The 17,344-nt window shown below is 38.4% G+C and overlaps 1 protein-coding gene across 1 annotated transcript in view; it reads right to left on the bottom strand.

The window, feature by feature from the left end:
- Positions 1-17,344, bottom strand: part of LOC127430325 (fibronectin type-III domain-containing protein 3a-like) — a 125,042-nt gene that overhangs the window by 93,381 nt on the left and 14,317 nt on the right. Inside the window, 1 exon segment of the mRNA XM_051680055.1 lies at positions 13,363-13,525. Coding sequence (XP_051536015.1) covers positions 13,363-13,485 — 123 coding nt within the window. The 5' untranslated portion in view covers positions 13,486-13,525.

The raw sequence follows: 17,344 nt of genomic DNA, 5'->3' as shown, positions 1-17,344 counted from the left end.
TGAACTTGCCGGGTTAAGGCACAAGGCCATTGGGAGGGGGAGAAAAGCGAGAGTGATTAGCAAACACTGCTACAGTGGTTAGCGCTGGCTTTATTACCCTGGAGATGGGCCAGTGCTGCCGTTGTGTTCACGGCTGTTAGCAACTGACGTCTCTGCTCCTCCAATGAGTCAGGGATCAGGTTCATCAGTATTTGTTCCTCTTTAATTGTTTACCATGTGGCAACTTGGCACAGCAGCTGAACTGACAGGAAACAGAAGTATGTGATGGCAAAGGAGGAGCCTGCGGATGTCGGTGCCATCCAGAATGAACAAGAACCAGGGTAACAGGGGCTCATGTAGCTTCATATAAATGACTTGTCACTCACAAAATCACACTTCAATGTGCTGTGCATGGAATGCAGTGAATTCCAGGTAAAACCTGGTGGCAAACAGGCCACCAATAGCTCCAATATGTTTAATCGATGGTGGAGGCATAACCACTGCACAGAAAACCATAAACCAAATGACGTGACCAATCTCTTTTGCCGGTGGTTTCTCTCAGCTTTAGCTGGTATCAAAACAAAAAACCCCCCCAACAGAATATGACTCAATGAGTGCAATTAGGGATGTCACTATACATACATTTCATTAGTCAATTACAATACTGGTGAAATGTCACAACACTTGTGCAAAAAAAAAAAAAAATAGGCTTGGTGCCGAAACTCTCATCTCACGGTCACATCTGGTACACTTCTGCTATGCAGCAAAACGCTGCTCATGCTCCCAGTGTCAATACTATAACTTGTTAACATGGGCGCCGGAAAAGATATGCGCTGCTTTTGCTCACGGTATGAAACAAGCCTAATATAGAAAAAATATATATAAATTAAGAACAATGTGAGCAATTTTAATACTGTTGGATGATTAATATTATCTACATAATACTCTGTGGCAAGTCTATAAGTTCACATTTACACTGCAAGGTCACAGATTTACCTATACTAAAGACAAACCAAGTACATTAAAGGAATCTTCCACATTCAGTAAAAGTTAAGCTTAATCAACAGCATTTGTGGCATATTGTTGAGTACCACAGATTATTTGACTAGTTGATCATTTTCTTAAAAAAATACATTAAAAAAAATACGCAAAAATTGAGGTTACAGTGAGACACAATGAAAGTGAATGGGGATAACTTTTGTAGGGTTTAAAGGCAGAAATGTGAAGTTTATAGTTTTAGAAAAGCATTTACATTAGTACTTGTTAAAACTTGCATGTTATTTGAGCTGTAAAGTTTCAAAATTGTATATAACCTTACACAGAAAAGGTCAGTAAGCGATTTCATCACACTAACATCATGTTAGCCCGAATAATATTTACATCTTGTGGCTATACTTTTGAAACAGTGAGAATTTTAACGTTTATGAATTGGTTTATGAAGTGTCTTTGTGTATCCCAGATTTTTGCTTTTTTCAAAGAAAAGGAGGGATAATTTACATGAATGAAGAGCTGCACAGTTAGTGTCACTGTTAGAACTTTTGATTTACATAAATTGCTTCATGAAATCAATATGACAGGTGGTTGGACATGACGGTTCTTTCGACATTGCTTCTGCTAATGGTGGGTGGTTCTCTTGGTCTCATAAGGCCTTTAGCAATTAGTGGCTATTTCCTCCTCCTCCCTTGACACGTTCTCCATGAGGCCGACGTGCCACACGGGCTCCAGCTTAATACTTGTTAGCTTGAAAAACGGTGTCAGAAGGAAACGTGATGCTAATCTGCTGAAGGCATGGTTCAGCGCATTTGCAGAGTAATTACAGGTGGTTATCTAACGGAAGAGCTTTTTGAAATGACCACTTTACAATAAAAAACACTTAAATAGTAAAAGAAAAATACAAAAATGACTACATACGGCAGATCACTTGACAGTTAATCTCAAGCAAACTTCGAGTTGCCTGCAAAGATGGTCTTAAAGGCAGTGTTAATCACGTCAATGAAATCACTGATGTTTGTTGATGAGTTTTTTTGATTCCGTCAACTATTACGAATACAAGACAAAAAAGATGCATCATGAAGATAATTCAATGATTTTATTAAGAATACTGTTGATGAATACTCTTGGGCTACTCTTCTTACTATTCTTCTGACTCCCTGGTCAGAAATCTTGCGAGGAGCTCCTGTGCATGGCCGGTTGATGACGGATTGTTGCTGCTTCCACTTGCGGATAATGGCCCCAATGGTGCTTACTGGAAGATTCAGAAGTTTTGAAATACATCTGTATCCAATTCCATCAATGTTTTGCAAAAATAAGGTTGCGAAAGTCATGGGAGAGCTCTTTGCTTTTACCCATCATGAGATGTTTCTTGTGTGACACCTTGGTAATGAAAAGCCTTTTTATAGACCATCAATTTACTAACCCAGCTGATATTAATTTGCACAGATAGGAGGTATAATTACTTTCTAACTACTTACGGATTTCAGCTGGTTCCTTGCCTTACCTTGCCTTGGAGAACTGCTCAATACTATTTTCCTGTGTCATTCCACTTTATTTATGGACTTTAATGTTGTGAATTTGTGGATTTCTTGAGTTAATACTGATGTCTGGTGAAAATTTCATGTGAATAGCCTCATTAAAAATATATTTACTGAAAAAAATGTTGATGCATTCAATACTTATTTCCCCCACTGTATGTATGTATATATATATATATATATATATATATATATATATATATATATATATATCACACACACACACACACACACACACACACACACACACACACACATAAACATATATATTTGTTACATGTTTGTTGTATTCATGCCTAATTTGTGCTATTTTCAAGTATTTACATTGATATGTAAAAGAAGTGCTAAAACATTACTGTCTCTTTGAGACCAGCGGCAAGGACTTTAACAGTGTTTTGGTCAAATGTTGTTATGCCATCCGTGCTATGTGTCATTAGAATTAAATGTTTCTTTTGTTGTTTTTGATCAACAACTGACTGTAAAGAACAGAAAGGATATTAAAAGTAACATTATTCATAGGTGGCCTGGGTAGCTCAGGGAGTAAAGATGCTGACTACCACCCCTGGAGTCGTGAGTTCGAATTCAGGGCATGCTGAGTGACTCCAGCCAGGTCTCCTAAGCAACCAAATTGGCCCGGTTGCTAGGGAGGGTAGATGCACATGGGGTAACCTCCTCGTGGTCGCTATAATGTGGTTGTCACTCTCGGTGGGGCGCGTGGTGAGTTGTGCGTGGATGCCGCAGAGAACAGAGTGAAGCCTCCAAGGTGGGGCACGGTAACGCGCTCAACAAGCCACGTGATAAGATGCGCGGACTGACGGTCTCAGACGTGGAGGCAACTGAGATTCGTCCTCCGTCACCCGGATTGAGGCAATTCACTACGCTACCATGAGGACTTAAAAGCGCATTGGGAATTAGGCATTCCAAATTGGAGAGAAAAGGGGAGAAAAAAAAAGTAACATTATTCAATGACAAATGGATTGCATTGTAGAGGGTTGTACATATAATAAAAGAGCGCTCATGAGATTTTAAGAATGGACATTGGGATTGTTCAAATGAGAATTGTGATTAAGCAGAAAATCTATATTTTTGCCCGGCCCTGGTGCTAAATGCATGAGAGAGTCCCAGCGTGTGTGTGAAAGAAATTTTCAGGCTCTTTCAGCCTCAAAGAAGTGTCTCTGACTGCGCTGAGGAACAGCTCTCTGATTTTGCACATATTTGGACAACCTGCTTCTTTTTTTGAATGCTGGACATGATGTGAATTTACAAACAGTTGAACACAAATATCAATAATTGGATCTAACATATCGATACAATATCGTGAGCAAAGGTCTCATGATATATCAATATTTAATTGAATCCACACAGCCATAGAGTAAATGATGAGAATTTTCATTTTTGGGTGAAGTAAACCTTTAGGTACAAATACCATAGTCCAACTATAGTTACTGTAGAAAAACCATGGTTAATTACATAGTCACTATGGTTTTATTGTAAATATCATAATTCAGCTAGAGTTACCAAGGTACAACCATGGTTAATTTGTATAAGAGGTGGATAAAATTGCAATTGCAAGGGAACAAAATCTCTTGTTAGATACTACAAAAAAAGAAAAGAAAAAAAAAAGAAACATCCCAATCCAATGCCAGCGCACATCAAAGCTAGACTGCCACCTGTAATCTATATTTCTTGACACACGGAAGCTGAACTAAAAGTGAATGGGAATGGACCAACATTACAGAGAGCTATTATGGAAAAGCGACCTCATCATATTAATCCAGTGTTTCCCCTATATGCATTTTGCAGCGGTGCTGCGCCACTGCTGAATTATGAGCGCTTGGGGATTTCACATGGTTAATTTAATATTCTTGACGCAACATAGCGCTTGCCAGCCCCAGTCAGCTGTGCGCTTTCTTCACTGCGAAAGGGACCCCACTGCACACACACAAATACACACACTTACTCACAGTGATGTAACCGCATAACAACAGGTGTCAAACTTGCTTCATTTCAAGTGGCCCACGAGCTAATTTCTGAAACGTAGGATGACAGAGGATCGCAACATTTCACTGAACAACCAGTTAGCGCTTTCCTCATGAATATAAATGAGCCTCTCCCAGTCATCTGTATCTTTGAGCAAATTTTGCTCGCTTCAAAAGCGGAATGAAACAGCGGATCAATTATCAACACGGCTTAATCATAGCAGCACGAGGGCAAAGCAGATGCGGTAATTTGCGGACTGGTCTCAACCGAACAACAAACTATTTTAAATGTGAACCAGTGAGATACGCGGTGGGGATCATGAAACCCGTTTGAATGAGGTACAGAATTGTCTGAGGCAAAACTCTTATGTCTCGGTGATGAAACTAGTTTAAAACAAACAGCCTCCACATTCTAAATGGAACTGACAAAGAAAACAGGAGAAAACAAATTAGAAGGCTTTTCAATTCTTAGGCCACAACGCTTACAAAAATGTACCATGGATTTACTGTAGTAACACTAACTGTACTGTATTACCTATGGTATTTGTGGCAGGAAAACTTTCTAAATGTATTTAGACTGCTGTTTTTCATTACAAAAACCCCATAGTTCTTTATATAGAAACTATAATTACTAGCCATGGTAGTGAGGAGCCATGCATGGTTTTACCTATGGTTACCATGAACTACTACAAATATCATTGTTAAAACTATGGATACTATGGAAGAACTATGGTGCATTTTCATAATAATGGACCAAGCTATCAGTTTTCTATCTGTGTAAAATCTGTACTCTTGTAATGCTCTCTGATTGTAGGAAAACGTAAGTTGTTTTGTTTGCCTTCAGAAATTCCAAGACATGACTTTAGTTTAATTAGTAGGAGCCTGATGAAAGGCATCTACGTATAAAGAAGACCCAACTTAGTCACACTGTCAGAATATTTCAATTCAGGTGTTCATTTTTTTCCACAGACTGTTGTTAATATCATAATCTGCATCCCAACCTCAAAATCAATGCTGTACTCTCAAATGTGCATTTCAATGGTAGTGAGGAGCCATGCATGGTTTTACCTGAAATTGAGTTTGACACCCCTGTTTTAATCTATTCTTTGACCAACACGCGTTAATATGGGTCTGGCGTTGTGGGCTTGTGGACGCACGCACAACAGCACCGCTGCTGAAAAAAATCTTAAGGGAAACACTGTGATCAAACACCTTTTACATGATGGTGCTGACAAGAGTGAGAATTCTGCTCCTGAACAGCGACACGGTTACTTGAGATGACTTTGTCGGTCCTACCGAGAATTGCCCATTTTCTCTCCTATTAGGTGATAAGTGAGACACCCACAAGAGAGAGAAAGAGACAGAATTTCATTGCTATGGAAACATTGCTTAGTTCACCAATGAGCATAGGGAGGAGCAATGTGTGTGATGGGTGGGGGGCAAAAGGAAAGATTCATGTTTGGTTCAGCCATTTTATGGTTTCAAAGGGCATGGATGGTTGAACGGCCATAACTCAGGCACTGCGTGGTAACACAGCCGCAACACATGAATCCACCCCCAGCTCTGGCCTTATGCCTAGCTGTGCTTCCTATGTCAACCTCTTCATGACAGGTTGTTGTTAAGTGTGTGTGTGTGTGTGTGTGTGTGTGTGTGTGTGTGTGTGTGTGTGTGTGTGTGTGTGTGTGTGTGTGTGTGTGTGTGGTGGGGGGCAGTTTCCTATAACTCGACTGACTCACTCGATAAGAAGAGCCTCATTATCCAAAACATGGTGCGAGTCATATTTTTGTGAAGGAGTCACCAAAAAGCTGTTTAATGAGTTAGACTTAAGCCTTCATAAACAAAATTGCATTCAGAGCTGAGTATGGCTCATGATCCGATACACATCAAGATACTGTACATGCATCATGATATCATGATTGGATAAGAATTAACTACACCAAACACTGAATCTGCAAGATTAATTATAATCGCTTTCGAATCATTGTTCGCTTTGCTTCTGACCAGTAGGTCATCTCATTAAAATGAGCATTTACATGCATGATCTTACATCAAATATGCTTACTAAAATCGACGAGTTTGGTAATGTAAATGCCTTAAAAGAACTTTCCTTTATTGGGATAGGGTCTTAAACAATTTACGAATACAGCTATCGGTAAACAGATTTTTGCCCATAACCTCGATTTCACATTGCATGTGAACACATTTACTGCCTTTCTAACCGACTTATACAATGCGAGCAAATGTTGAGAGCATGCTTGTAAACGTTTTGACGTCAAAACCAGAAAATCTTTCAAGTCTCTTGTAAACGTGTAATAGTCAGATGATTTCGAGTCCCGTAAAAATATTTTTGTCTTGCGTTGTCTGATTTTTTCAGTAAAGTAAATTTGATGTTTCTGGCATGTCACCATATTTGATATGGGCTCCCTTTACATGAGTTCGATTTGATAGTAAATAATAGTGATTTGCTGAATGACTAATTTCTCTGATGTTTAAATGAAAATTTTTAAGTCGACTAGTCTACAAAGAAACCAAGCTTCAGAAAACAGTAAAAAAAAAAAAAAACTGTTTATGCGACCAATTTAAAATACTTAATCTATTCCAAATCCGATGCTAAATTCCACTGAAAAGGAGCATTTATCCAAGATGTGATCACTGTACATTAAATATAAAACATGACACACATTCACTGAATCAACGTTAGTGAATATTTAACAGGCATTTTTATTGAAAACAATTGAATGAAGAGTGCAGGACCAATAGACCAACCCAACATGTTCTAAAACATTATTCACCACGTAAAAGTTACTTAACATATTAAAACAGTCATGACATTGTTGAAAATAATTAATAGGTAGACTAAGCCAAATCTATGAGAGAAAAACAAATGTGCTGAAAAGTTTTGTGTATTTTCACGACGTGCAGTTGTGCATTAGTCATTGATCTAATATGACAGCTGTTCGGTAAAGAACGTTACCCAAAAACAGTTACGATGTAAAAAAAAAAAAAATTTAAAAGTAGCCATCGGACAGAAAATATAGGCCTGTGATGTGGTCTACAATAAACCTAATGTATTCTAAACATGACGTGCACACAGAATAAAAGACAGTTTAACCCGTTAAGCAGTCGGCACCTCGTTGAAAATAAACAGTTATTTTCTAGGCTACTTAGAAGCATACATTTTTTGATGAGCAAAATTAACATGTCGACATGTTTCAGTGAAAGACGGGACTTGACTCACCTGAGGCGGCTATCCTGCGTTTGAACAAGCCTGCACAGATGTAAAGAAGACTCAAATGTGAAAACATCCTCAGGGACTTTCAAACGTTTGGAAATCTGATTCCCGCACCACCACCGAGTTATTTCATAACTACATTGCTGAGTTTACTTGTCTAGCGAGAAGACATTTTCCTGAAGGCGCCGCGAGTGAGAGAGGGAAGCACGCGCAGCCTGAGGTGAAATTAAACTCTGTATCTGCTCCAGATATCCTCTTTTTTTTAAATAATATTTGTATTAATTCTATTTAAAATATGTAACATTAATATGACAGTAATTTCAGTGCAGCCTCTGTAAAAAATATAAAACGTAAATGTGTAAAAATGATGATCAGTTTAATGGGGGGAAATATTAACCGACTAGTAATTCCAGTGTCGACTAGCAGCATCAGAACCATTTAGTTGACTAGTCTCGCACATCCCTAGTGAATTACCATTACATTTTGTTCTGTTCTTCATACAAAGTGATTGTTTGCCTTCAGAAGACTTTAAATATAACATATGACAGGCCCAGACAGAATCTGCACTTGCAGAACTCAGCAGAATTGAAACATTTGTAATACATAAAAGCTCTATGCATTCCCCATCCCTTGCATGTTTGTTTATGAGAACTGGCTAATTTCATGATGATTTTACCTACGAATAAGAGTGTAGTACTGTTTGCTATGTTTAAATCCCTTCTGCAGAATTCTGCAGATTTTCCCTAAAAATCAACACAGAAAATGTGAAAAAAAAAAAGAGAGCAGATACTGTCTGGGCCTACGCATGAGTCACGTCGACTACTTGACACTTTTGAGTGCTTTTCTAACATTACAGGAAGTTACTATTAGTGTAGGGTGTAATCTGTGTAATTATTTACTGTAATCTAATTACTTTTTAGTCACAGAAAAATGGTGTGACACATTACATTTATAATTATTGTAATCATTAATATTGAACATATTTAAAACATGACATTTTTTTTTTTTTTTTTTGCATTTCTGTTGCAGCTGAACATTATTGTAACATATGGTGCTGAATGTATGACTTGCTTATGCCAACGAACAAGAAGGAAATATAGACATTATTTTGAAACTGTTAAATGGAAAAACAAAACCTTAAGAGAAAAGTGGTTTAGGAAGTAACTTTAAATAATTAGTAATGTGATTACTTTGATGAATTTATCAGTAAAGTAATCTGGTTACAATTTTAGAAAAATTATTAGTATTTTAGAGAAGCAATTAGTAATTTATCGTGGATTACTTTAGTACTTTTGAGTACCTTACCCAACACTAGTCACTATTAACTGGTATTTTATGGAAATTGCAATTGTAACATTCTTTAAAAACATCCTTTTGAGTTCCGCAGAAGAAATTAATATGGGTATAGAACAACACAATTATTTATTAAAAAAACATATATAAAAGGATTATAAAGTATTGATGCAATATTAAGAAAGAAAAAAACCTTTTGATTTATTGATTGCGAGTCAAAGCCATAAATGTGTTGACATAAGATTAAACAGAGGGGGATGAGGCTTAAAAACACCTCACTATATTGTATCAATATTCTTATGGCAAGAATCAATATTTTTACTTACATCTGTCACATTCATAATTAATGAATGAATTGGGGGCAAAACATACTAAAGCATTACACTCAGTTTCTATTTTAACCACAATCCAAACTACTCTAGTGCAGATAAATGAAAATGATATCACAGTCCTGATTGGCAACACACACAAAAAAATAAATGTTATCGTGACCCAGATATCAATATAATATCATATCGCCAGATTCCCACCCCTAGCAAATATTTTGTCAGCTCTATGCGAGAGATATGACTGGCTTTTGCTTCGACTTGGAGGTTTAGTTTTCCTCCCTGAAAATACAATGTTAACAAGAAAGGGTGAGCGAGATCAAAGAGAAAGTGGATCAAAAACATATCACTGTGTTTTGGTCGATATAAGGCCATTTATACAAGGGGCTTTTCGGCACAGCTAACAACGCTCTTGTCTTTATCCACCACAGGCTTCCTGCAGAGCAGTCCATTTTACCCCGCCTAGTCTTTGCTCTTAAGGTAAGCCTGAAACCAAAGTGTATAAAGACCACATAAAAAACTGAAATGACCAGAGGTATAATGAGGAAAAGGCAAATAAATGAAAGCGTAAAACGGGCAGACATCAGTGCTTACGGCATAGCTCTGCCGGGAGGAGGGGGAGTGATGTTCCACCAGACCTTTACAATGAAGAGAACAGCTGGGCACCTAGGCCATTAGGAAAGTATTGATAAACAAGGGCATGATTCATCTTGTCCTGGTTTTACTACAGATAAACAGGCAGAAAGGCCAGCAGGGAATTGAGGGGAGAGGAGAGACAGAGGTGGCGTAGTCGGCAAGTGGTGAGGCAGGAGGGGGAATGAATAGAATCTGTGAATAATTTTGCACGTCTTCTACTTGGCTCTCATGAAAGAGCAGCAGCAATGTTGCCGGGAGGATGCCACATTGATATTTAGCTTCCCTTGTAGAGCTGAGGTTTGGTTGATGCACAAGTTCTGCGCACCACATCGTAAGAAAAATTAGGGCTGGGCGATGCATCGAATTTTCACCAAGTAGTCGCGATGATTTTAAATGCGTTTCACCATCCTTCCTTGTTTTGCGAGCTTTAGAAAATGATGGCTAGGGTATACTTCATATTTCCGCATGCTGTTCCGTCTTGTACGCAGTCAATCTTTCAAAATGTACTCTTTTGACGTGAGCCCATTCAGATGCATTTGATGCACGCGCACTACAACTGCTCTGCGATACTCTTTTAGCAGTGAACAGCAGGCGCATGTGCCAACGACACGCAATGACGCAAAATGTCTAGGATAACCATGCCGCACGTGTACAGTCCGCACGTATCATGCTGATGACATCATTTCCATCACGTGCACAGTTGGCAAGACGTAGCGCCACGTGTAAACCCAGAGTATACTTTGGCCTGGAAAAGGATACATTCAACCAAAAATAAAAACTGTCACAATTTACTAACCCAAGTTATTACAAACCCGTATGACTTTCTTTCATGAAGCACAAAAAGACTGACAGCCTCAGTCTCCATTCACTTTCATTGAATGGCAACATCTTCACATTCTAACACGTGCCGCAACTGTTTACCCAGCCTCTCTTGCATGAGCACATCTTCAACAAACTTAACAGCTAACACCAGCCATCACTTAGTCACACTTACTTTACCTTGAGCGCTCCCTGTCGCGGACATCAAACGCACACCTGGAGAGGCACCCCAGTCGTGATTACACGTAGGAGTAAAAGGCCACACATGAAGAGAAATGCCAAGGGCACAAACAAACACGGAGGCGCACATGCATGTTTGCGTGGTAATTAACACTGAGCTAGCCCCGGCTTTTCACACCAGTAACGATTCATTTGTATTCTTACGCTGCCACGGAGGCGTGACATGCAACCCGTCACACTATCTCTTGCATATCTCGATCTCGACAGACGTCACCTATTTTTTCCCTAAGGGAAGAAAACTTCTGCATCCTAATCTTGCTTTCCATTTCATCCAGACACCTAGAAAAGCCAGATAAGACAAGAAAAAAAATGCAGCAATGTTGCACAGGTTCCACACTCTACGGAAGCCATTTCTACAAATGAGTGTGCCTGGCAGTGTATTTCCGCAACATGCGGTTTTATGAATGAGGTGAGCAGGAGGTGATAAAAACCAACGGGGATGGCATGGATCATTGGAACAGTAAAGTGGAGTAGGGGATGGTGCGTATGCAATTTCTGCCTCTTTAAGTGCTCAGTGGACCATAGGGATGATTGGTTGGGTTTGTCAGGTGATCGCCTCTGGGGGTTGAAAAGTCAACAGCGCGCCATTAACAACATGGCCTTACCGAGTGGTGATTGAACTTCATGCGCACATATACAGTTCTGCTCATAAATTTGCATTTGCCTTACAAATTCTTTTTGGGAAAAATAGGAGGGATCATAAAATTTGCTTTTGATTTTTTATTTAATAAAGGCAAGATATTTGACATATATGACAGACTGACGGAAATTTATATTTATTCCACAAGACAAAAAATGAGAAACCGTAAAAATTGTCTTCTGTTGTTTTTATTTAGTTCTGCCGTGAAGCTGTATAACAGATATTTACATATATTCCTTAACAATTTAAACAAAATGTGATTGCTGAAGTGCAGCTTTATGTGCACTTCTTTGGTGAATCAGGTTTAATGACTGACCTCAGTCATTATTACACTACCTTTAGAGTCCATTCAATTAAGTAGATACAATAATATTAAAGGTCATTTGAAACAACGTGCTATTAGTTGTTAAATCTTATTCGTGTGACATAACTTAAGTAAATAAAGTTGAACAAACTAATACAAGGTTTTCTATGCTGATATATGTAGCATTTATGCATCACGCTTTTTAGGTAAATCCAACACATAGTTTTTTTCAGTGTGACAAGGAGGAGGGCGGGGCTGGGCCGTGAGGACACACGGCCGGCCCTGAATCGGGCTAATCAGCCGGGAGGGGGATAGCCGGAGGTTCCAGTTCGAGAGAGAGAGACTCACATGGACACGTTGCATGTGTGTCTGCGTTTATATTTGTTTTAAGTTAAGTTTCTGATTAAACTTTACGTTGACTGTTCAGCCGGTTCCCGCCTCCTCCTTGCCCATCCTTGAACTGTTACAAGGTCCTTTTTAGGCTTTAAAGTGAGTGGTCATGAACTGCCACTGCACTGAAGAGATGGAACGGGATTATTCATTAATATTTTTCTTTTGTGCACCGCAAAAGAGTCATACTGAGGTAGAGTAACTTAGAATTTTTATATATATATATATACACACACACACTTACCGACCACTTTTTAGGTGCACCTGTACACCTACTTATTCATGCAATTATCTAATCAGCCAATTGTGTGGCAGCAGTGCAATGAATAAAATCATTCAGATACAGTTCAGGAGCTTCAGTTAATGTTCACATCCACCACCAGAATGGGGAAAAAATGTGATCAATGATTTCAACCATGTCATGATTGTTGGTGCCAGATGGGCACCAACAAACAGATGGGATGATTTGAGTATTTCTGTAACTGCTGATCTCCTGGAATGTTCACGCACAACAGTCTCTAAAGTTTACTCAAAAAACATCCAGGGAACGGCAGTTCTGCAGACAGAAACACCTTGTTGATGAGAAAGGTCAACGGAGAATGACCAGACTGGTTCGAGCTGACAGAAAGGCTACGGTAACTCAGATAACCACTCTGTACAATTGTACAAAAGCATCTCAGAATGCACAACATGTCAAACCGGATGGGCTACAACAGCAAAAGACCACTTCAGGTTCCACCTCTGTCATCCAAGAACAGAAAGCCGAGGCTGCAGTGGGCACAGGCTCACCAAAACTGGACAGTTAAAAGATTGGAAAAACCTAGCCTGGTCTGATGAATCTCTATTTCTGCTGAGGTACACAGATGACAGGCCCACTGCAGCCCCAGCTTCAGCTGATGCTCGGCAGAAAATTGCTTTTCCGTGCAGTATAGCTTAAGGACTTGGCAAAGAACACAGAAGTGAGGATGGAGAATCGGCTGTGATTTATCCTACCTGTTGTGGTCTGTCTCCATTGACGATGTTGGCTGGGTGTGGATGGGGTGGCGGGGAGTTGAGCATTGGGATGTCTGGGCTGAGTAACTGGCCGGAATCCAGTGGGGAGGTGTGGTCAGCCATGACTCCCTCATTCACACTACAAGAGAGGCACTGCTCACTCCTGCAACCCCAAAGCATTAAATCAATTATTCAGTTCTGTCAATAACAGCCACTCATTGGGAAAAGCACTAAAATGACCACATGCATTTACTGTACATCTCAAATATTACCATTCTGAAATGGCAATTCTCAAAACTTGTGTGAATAAACAGCTGTCAACTTTAAATTTGGCTCTTGTTGCCCCTTAAATATGGGAGAGAGTCATTTACACATATTTCCAGGGAGATGTTCTCAAAGTATCATCTTTTATTGTCTTTAAAATGTTTTGTTGAATACAGACCACTTATTTTATATTCATGTTAAAGCTGAAGTAACTTTTTCTGTGTTAAAATACTTTCTCCTAATCGCAGCTTAATATGCAGAGACAACAATAAGTATTCACAATTATAGGTTAATTTTCTTGAAAATTGTAAGCACCATGTCACTGTGGCATTATGAAAATCTGTTTGATTTAAGTGACCCATCTATACAAACCAATGGCGTGAGTTGGGGGCGGGACTCTCTCTTTGTTTTACCAATGGCAGACATTGGGCATATTAAGAAAGATGTTTTAAAAACGTTTCAGGATTTCTGCAGGTTTTATGAAGCAACATTTTAAACCTTTTTAAGACCTTTTTAAGACCAACTAAAGAAAATGTAAGCAATCAAGTGAAGGGAACACAATACGCTGATATGTTCTCTAAATATAAATGTCAAGGGAGCAAATGGAGAGTCATATTTATAGCAACACTTCAACTTTCAATAGATCTCAATTACTTTTTAACTCATTTTACAAAAAGTATCTTAAGGCTTGACCTCTGCTCCCAACCACCAGAATGTGGAAATCATTTTTACCTTCTGATCAGACCCATTGTATCAGCTATATTCCTCTACAACACTGCTGTGTCACTTATTGACAGATGAAGCTGCACATACCACCACCTATACTGTATACTGTTCAATTAATATTTAGCGATCTCATGTAAGCAGAAATTAGGCCTAGTCTTCACTATAAAATAACTTAAACAAGTTAGAAGTTAGACTTGAAATCTGATTATAAGAACTTAAATGGTTATGCATTAGAATATTTTGACTAATTACATTACAGTAACTTTTTACTTTGCAATTTGATTACACTCAACACTGTTCATGTTTATAGTGAACTGAAATCTATTTAAAAAAGTGTCACTTTATCAATTACTTTCTTGTTAATAATGCTTGCTAAGTCAAGCATCACTAAAACTACTCATAATAACGGTTAGTGATTTGAACAAACTTTTATTAAACTTATTGTATTAAACTTTGGTGCGTAACTCGTCCCATATATGTTTTAAAATATGCTATATAAATAAAGTTAAATATGGTCACATGTCATAATGTCTTGTTTACCAAACACGGGCATATCATTATAATGTGAGATTCATTGCATCATTTGTTCACCGGTTCATTTATAACATTACACCTACAGTTGTATGGACAATCCTTCAGGCTTGAGTTTTGTTTTTTGTTTTTTTTTAAATTTCAAATCTTTAGTTGGGAAGAACAATACAAGGGCAAGTATTTCTACTGACTAATCCATGCCCTCATACTCCGCTTTAATAGTCAGGCAGTTCAAAAAACTGTTTATGTTCTCAGGGTCAATCGTGGTTTTGAGTGTAGAGTGGGATGTCAAGGCTACTCTTGAATCAGAAATACTCTTTGCCCTTTTCTTTCTTTTTTTTTTTTTTTTTTTAGAAGTGTGCGTAAGAGAAAATGTAGCTTAATTTAGGCTTTATTCATTGTATTCAGGGGCTTGAGTGACCTGTCTGAGTGCCACGCAGCAGCGGAATGAAAATTTCAATATTTTTCCCTGCCACGTCTGCACATGCACTCCAAAATGAATTCAAATGAACTAATCACAGCAACTCATAAGCTCTATTCCAAATCCTAGTGAGCTGCCTCGCTGCCTATTGCAGCATATTAACCATCATGGAACTTTATAACTGACCAATTTGGAAAGCTCTACATAGGCAGCAACTCTGTGGGCCACACAATTTGCACTTCACATTGGAGACTCAACTAACTTGAGTTTGATTTTAGCATGTTGCTAAGCTAATGGTGTGATACTCCAATAACTCGACTCACAATTGATTTCAATAGTGTCTGATGTTAGCATGCTGCTATGCTAACTAGGTGAAATGCTAATGACTCAACTCAGAAATGATTTCAACAGAGTTAAATGTTAGCATGTTGTAGGGCTGGGTGATATGTAAAACATATTTTAATCGATAATCGGCTTAAAAAATATTACGATAAACGATTACATCGTCAACCCCCCTGCCGAGGGCCGGTGAATATTTTTGCTTTATTGGTTTGGCTTTAAAAAATGTATTCATTTATTGAAACACACAAAAAACAAACAAAAAAAACATTTCTAAATACAAAATGCATTTTAAACAAAACGAAAAGGCAATTAAAATAACGAAGTGATCAAAAAATCTTATTTAACCACCTCCCCAAATCCAAACATTTACCATCTCCAATGACTCCATTTGCCATCATGCAAGTATCTGTAAACGACAACAGGTGGAAAATGACTATCATAATAAATAAGCCTAAAAACAAAATCCCTTTCCTGTTCCCAAAATAATGCTGCCAAATCAGTGTTCTTATCGAATTTGTGTTTGTATTGCATTTTTTAAAATAGTTAAACCTGTTGAAGCTCACTGACGCCACCCATGGGCCTGACTTTAGTTTGCATACATTTGTTCACATTTACAAAAAAAAAAAAAGTGTACTGTCCAAAAATTTTAATAATGTTGGCAAATGACGCATCTGTATATTTTTCCAAAGTGAAGTCACTTAATGCTGCCTAAAGAAAATGAAAAATAGAACTCAATTTTAGGTTCAAGGTGAACGTGTCTTGTATTATTTTATGATTTAATCACTTTTGTCTTTGCTTCTTTAATACAAAAATACATATTACTGAACCTGCAGAGTTGCGTTCACAATGCATGTTAACCGCGAACTACTCCGTGGAAATAAAGCGAACTAAACTCACAGCATCCCCAGAGATGATCGGAGATCATTTGCAGCATTCTAATAGACAACATTATACTTGCAAACAGATTTCAGACTAATGAAACAGAGACAGTGATAGCTCTTCACACGCGCCTGTTCCATGAGACAGGCTCACGCTGCATGCCTCTGAACAACCAGCGAAACCGACACGGGCATTGGTGGCTTTCCTCTGTTTTTAAAAATATTTTTAAGTGTGTTTCTTCAAGCGTGTGTCTTTGTGTATATCAGCATTTATTGTCATGTGTCACTCCGAGACGTCTTACAGGTCGCCCACCTGTTGCGGGTAGAAGAGCAATTATACGTGCATGGAATACCTGCATTTGGACTAGGAGCTTGCAAACTGGATTCAGCCTCGTCACATTTGAAGGTGGCGGGTGATGATTTCATACCCTGGGCTACTGTTTAATATATTGTCGACTTTCCAGATCCATGGTTTTGCTATTTCCCGATATAGTCGATCATCATCTGTCAATGAGTGTCCTATCGCCCAGACCTAGCATGTAGCTAAGCTAACAGCGTGATACTCTAATAGACATTTTTCACAGTAATGCCATATTTGATGTTTGAGGTGTATGAAAACAAGGTTGTGAGGGATAGGCTTACATTCTCCTCAATGGCATCCACTGTATACAGCTGTATAAAGCTCTTATATCACATAAAATTTTCCACAACTCGTGTTTTATAGAGTTTTGTCAATTGAAAGATTGTTTTTTTCAATGTTTCATCAGTGAAACAATCCAAAACACTTTAAACAACAGTACAACCCACTGAAGACACTTGA

Source organism: Myxocyprinus asiaticus, chromosome 39 (assembly GCF_019703515.2).
Source record: "Myxocyprinus asiaticus isolate MX2 ecotype Aquarium Trade chromosome 39, UBuf_Myxa_2, whole genome shotgun sequence".
NCBI lineage: Eukaryota > Metazoa > Chordata > Actinopteri > Cypriniformes > Catostomidae > Myxocyprinus > Myxocyprinus asiaticus.
Note: the sequence above shows the minus strand (reverse complement) of the source record. Positions and strands in the feature narration are given on the sequence as shown.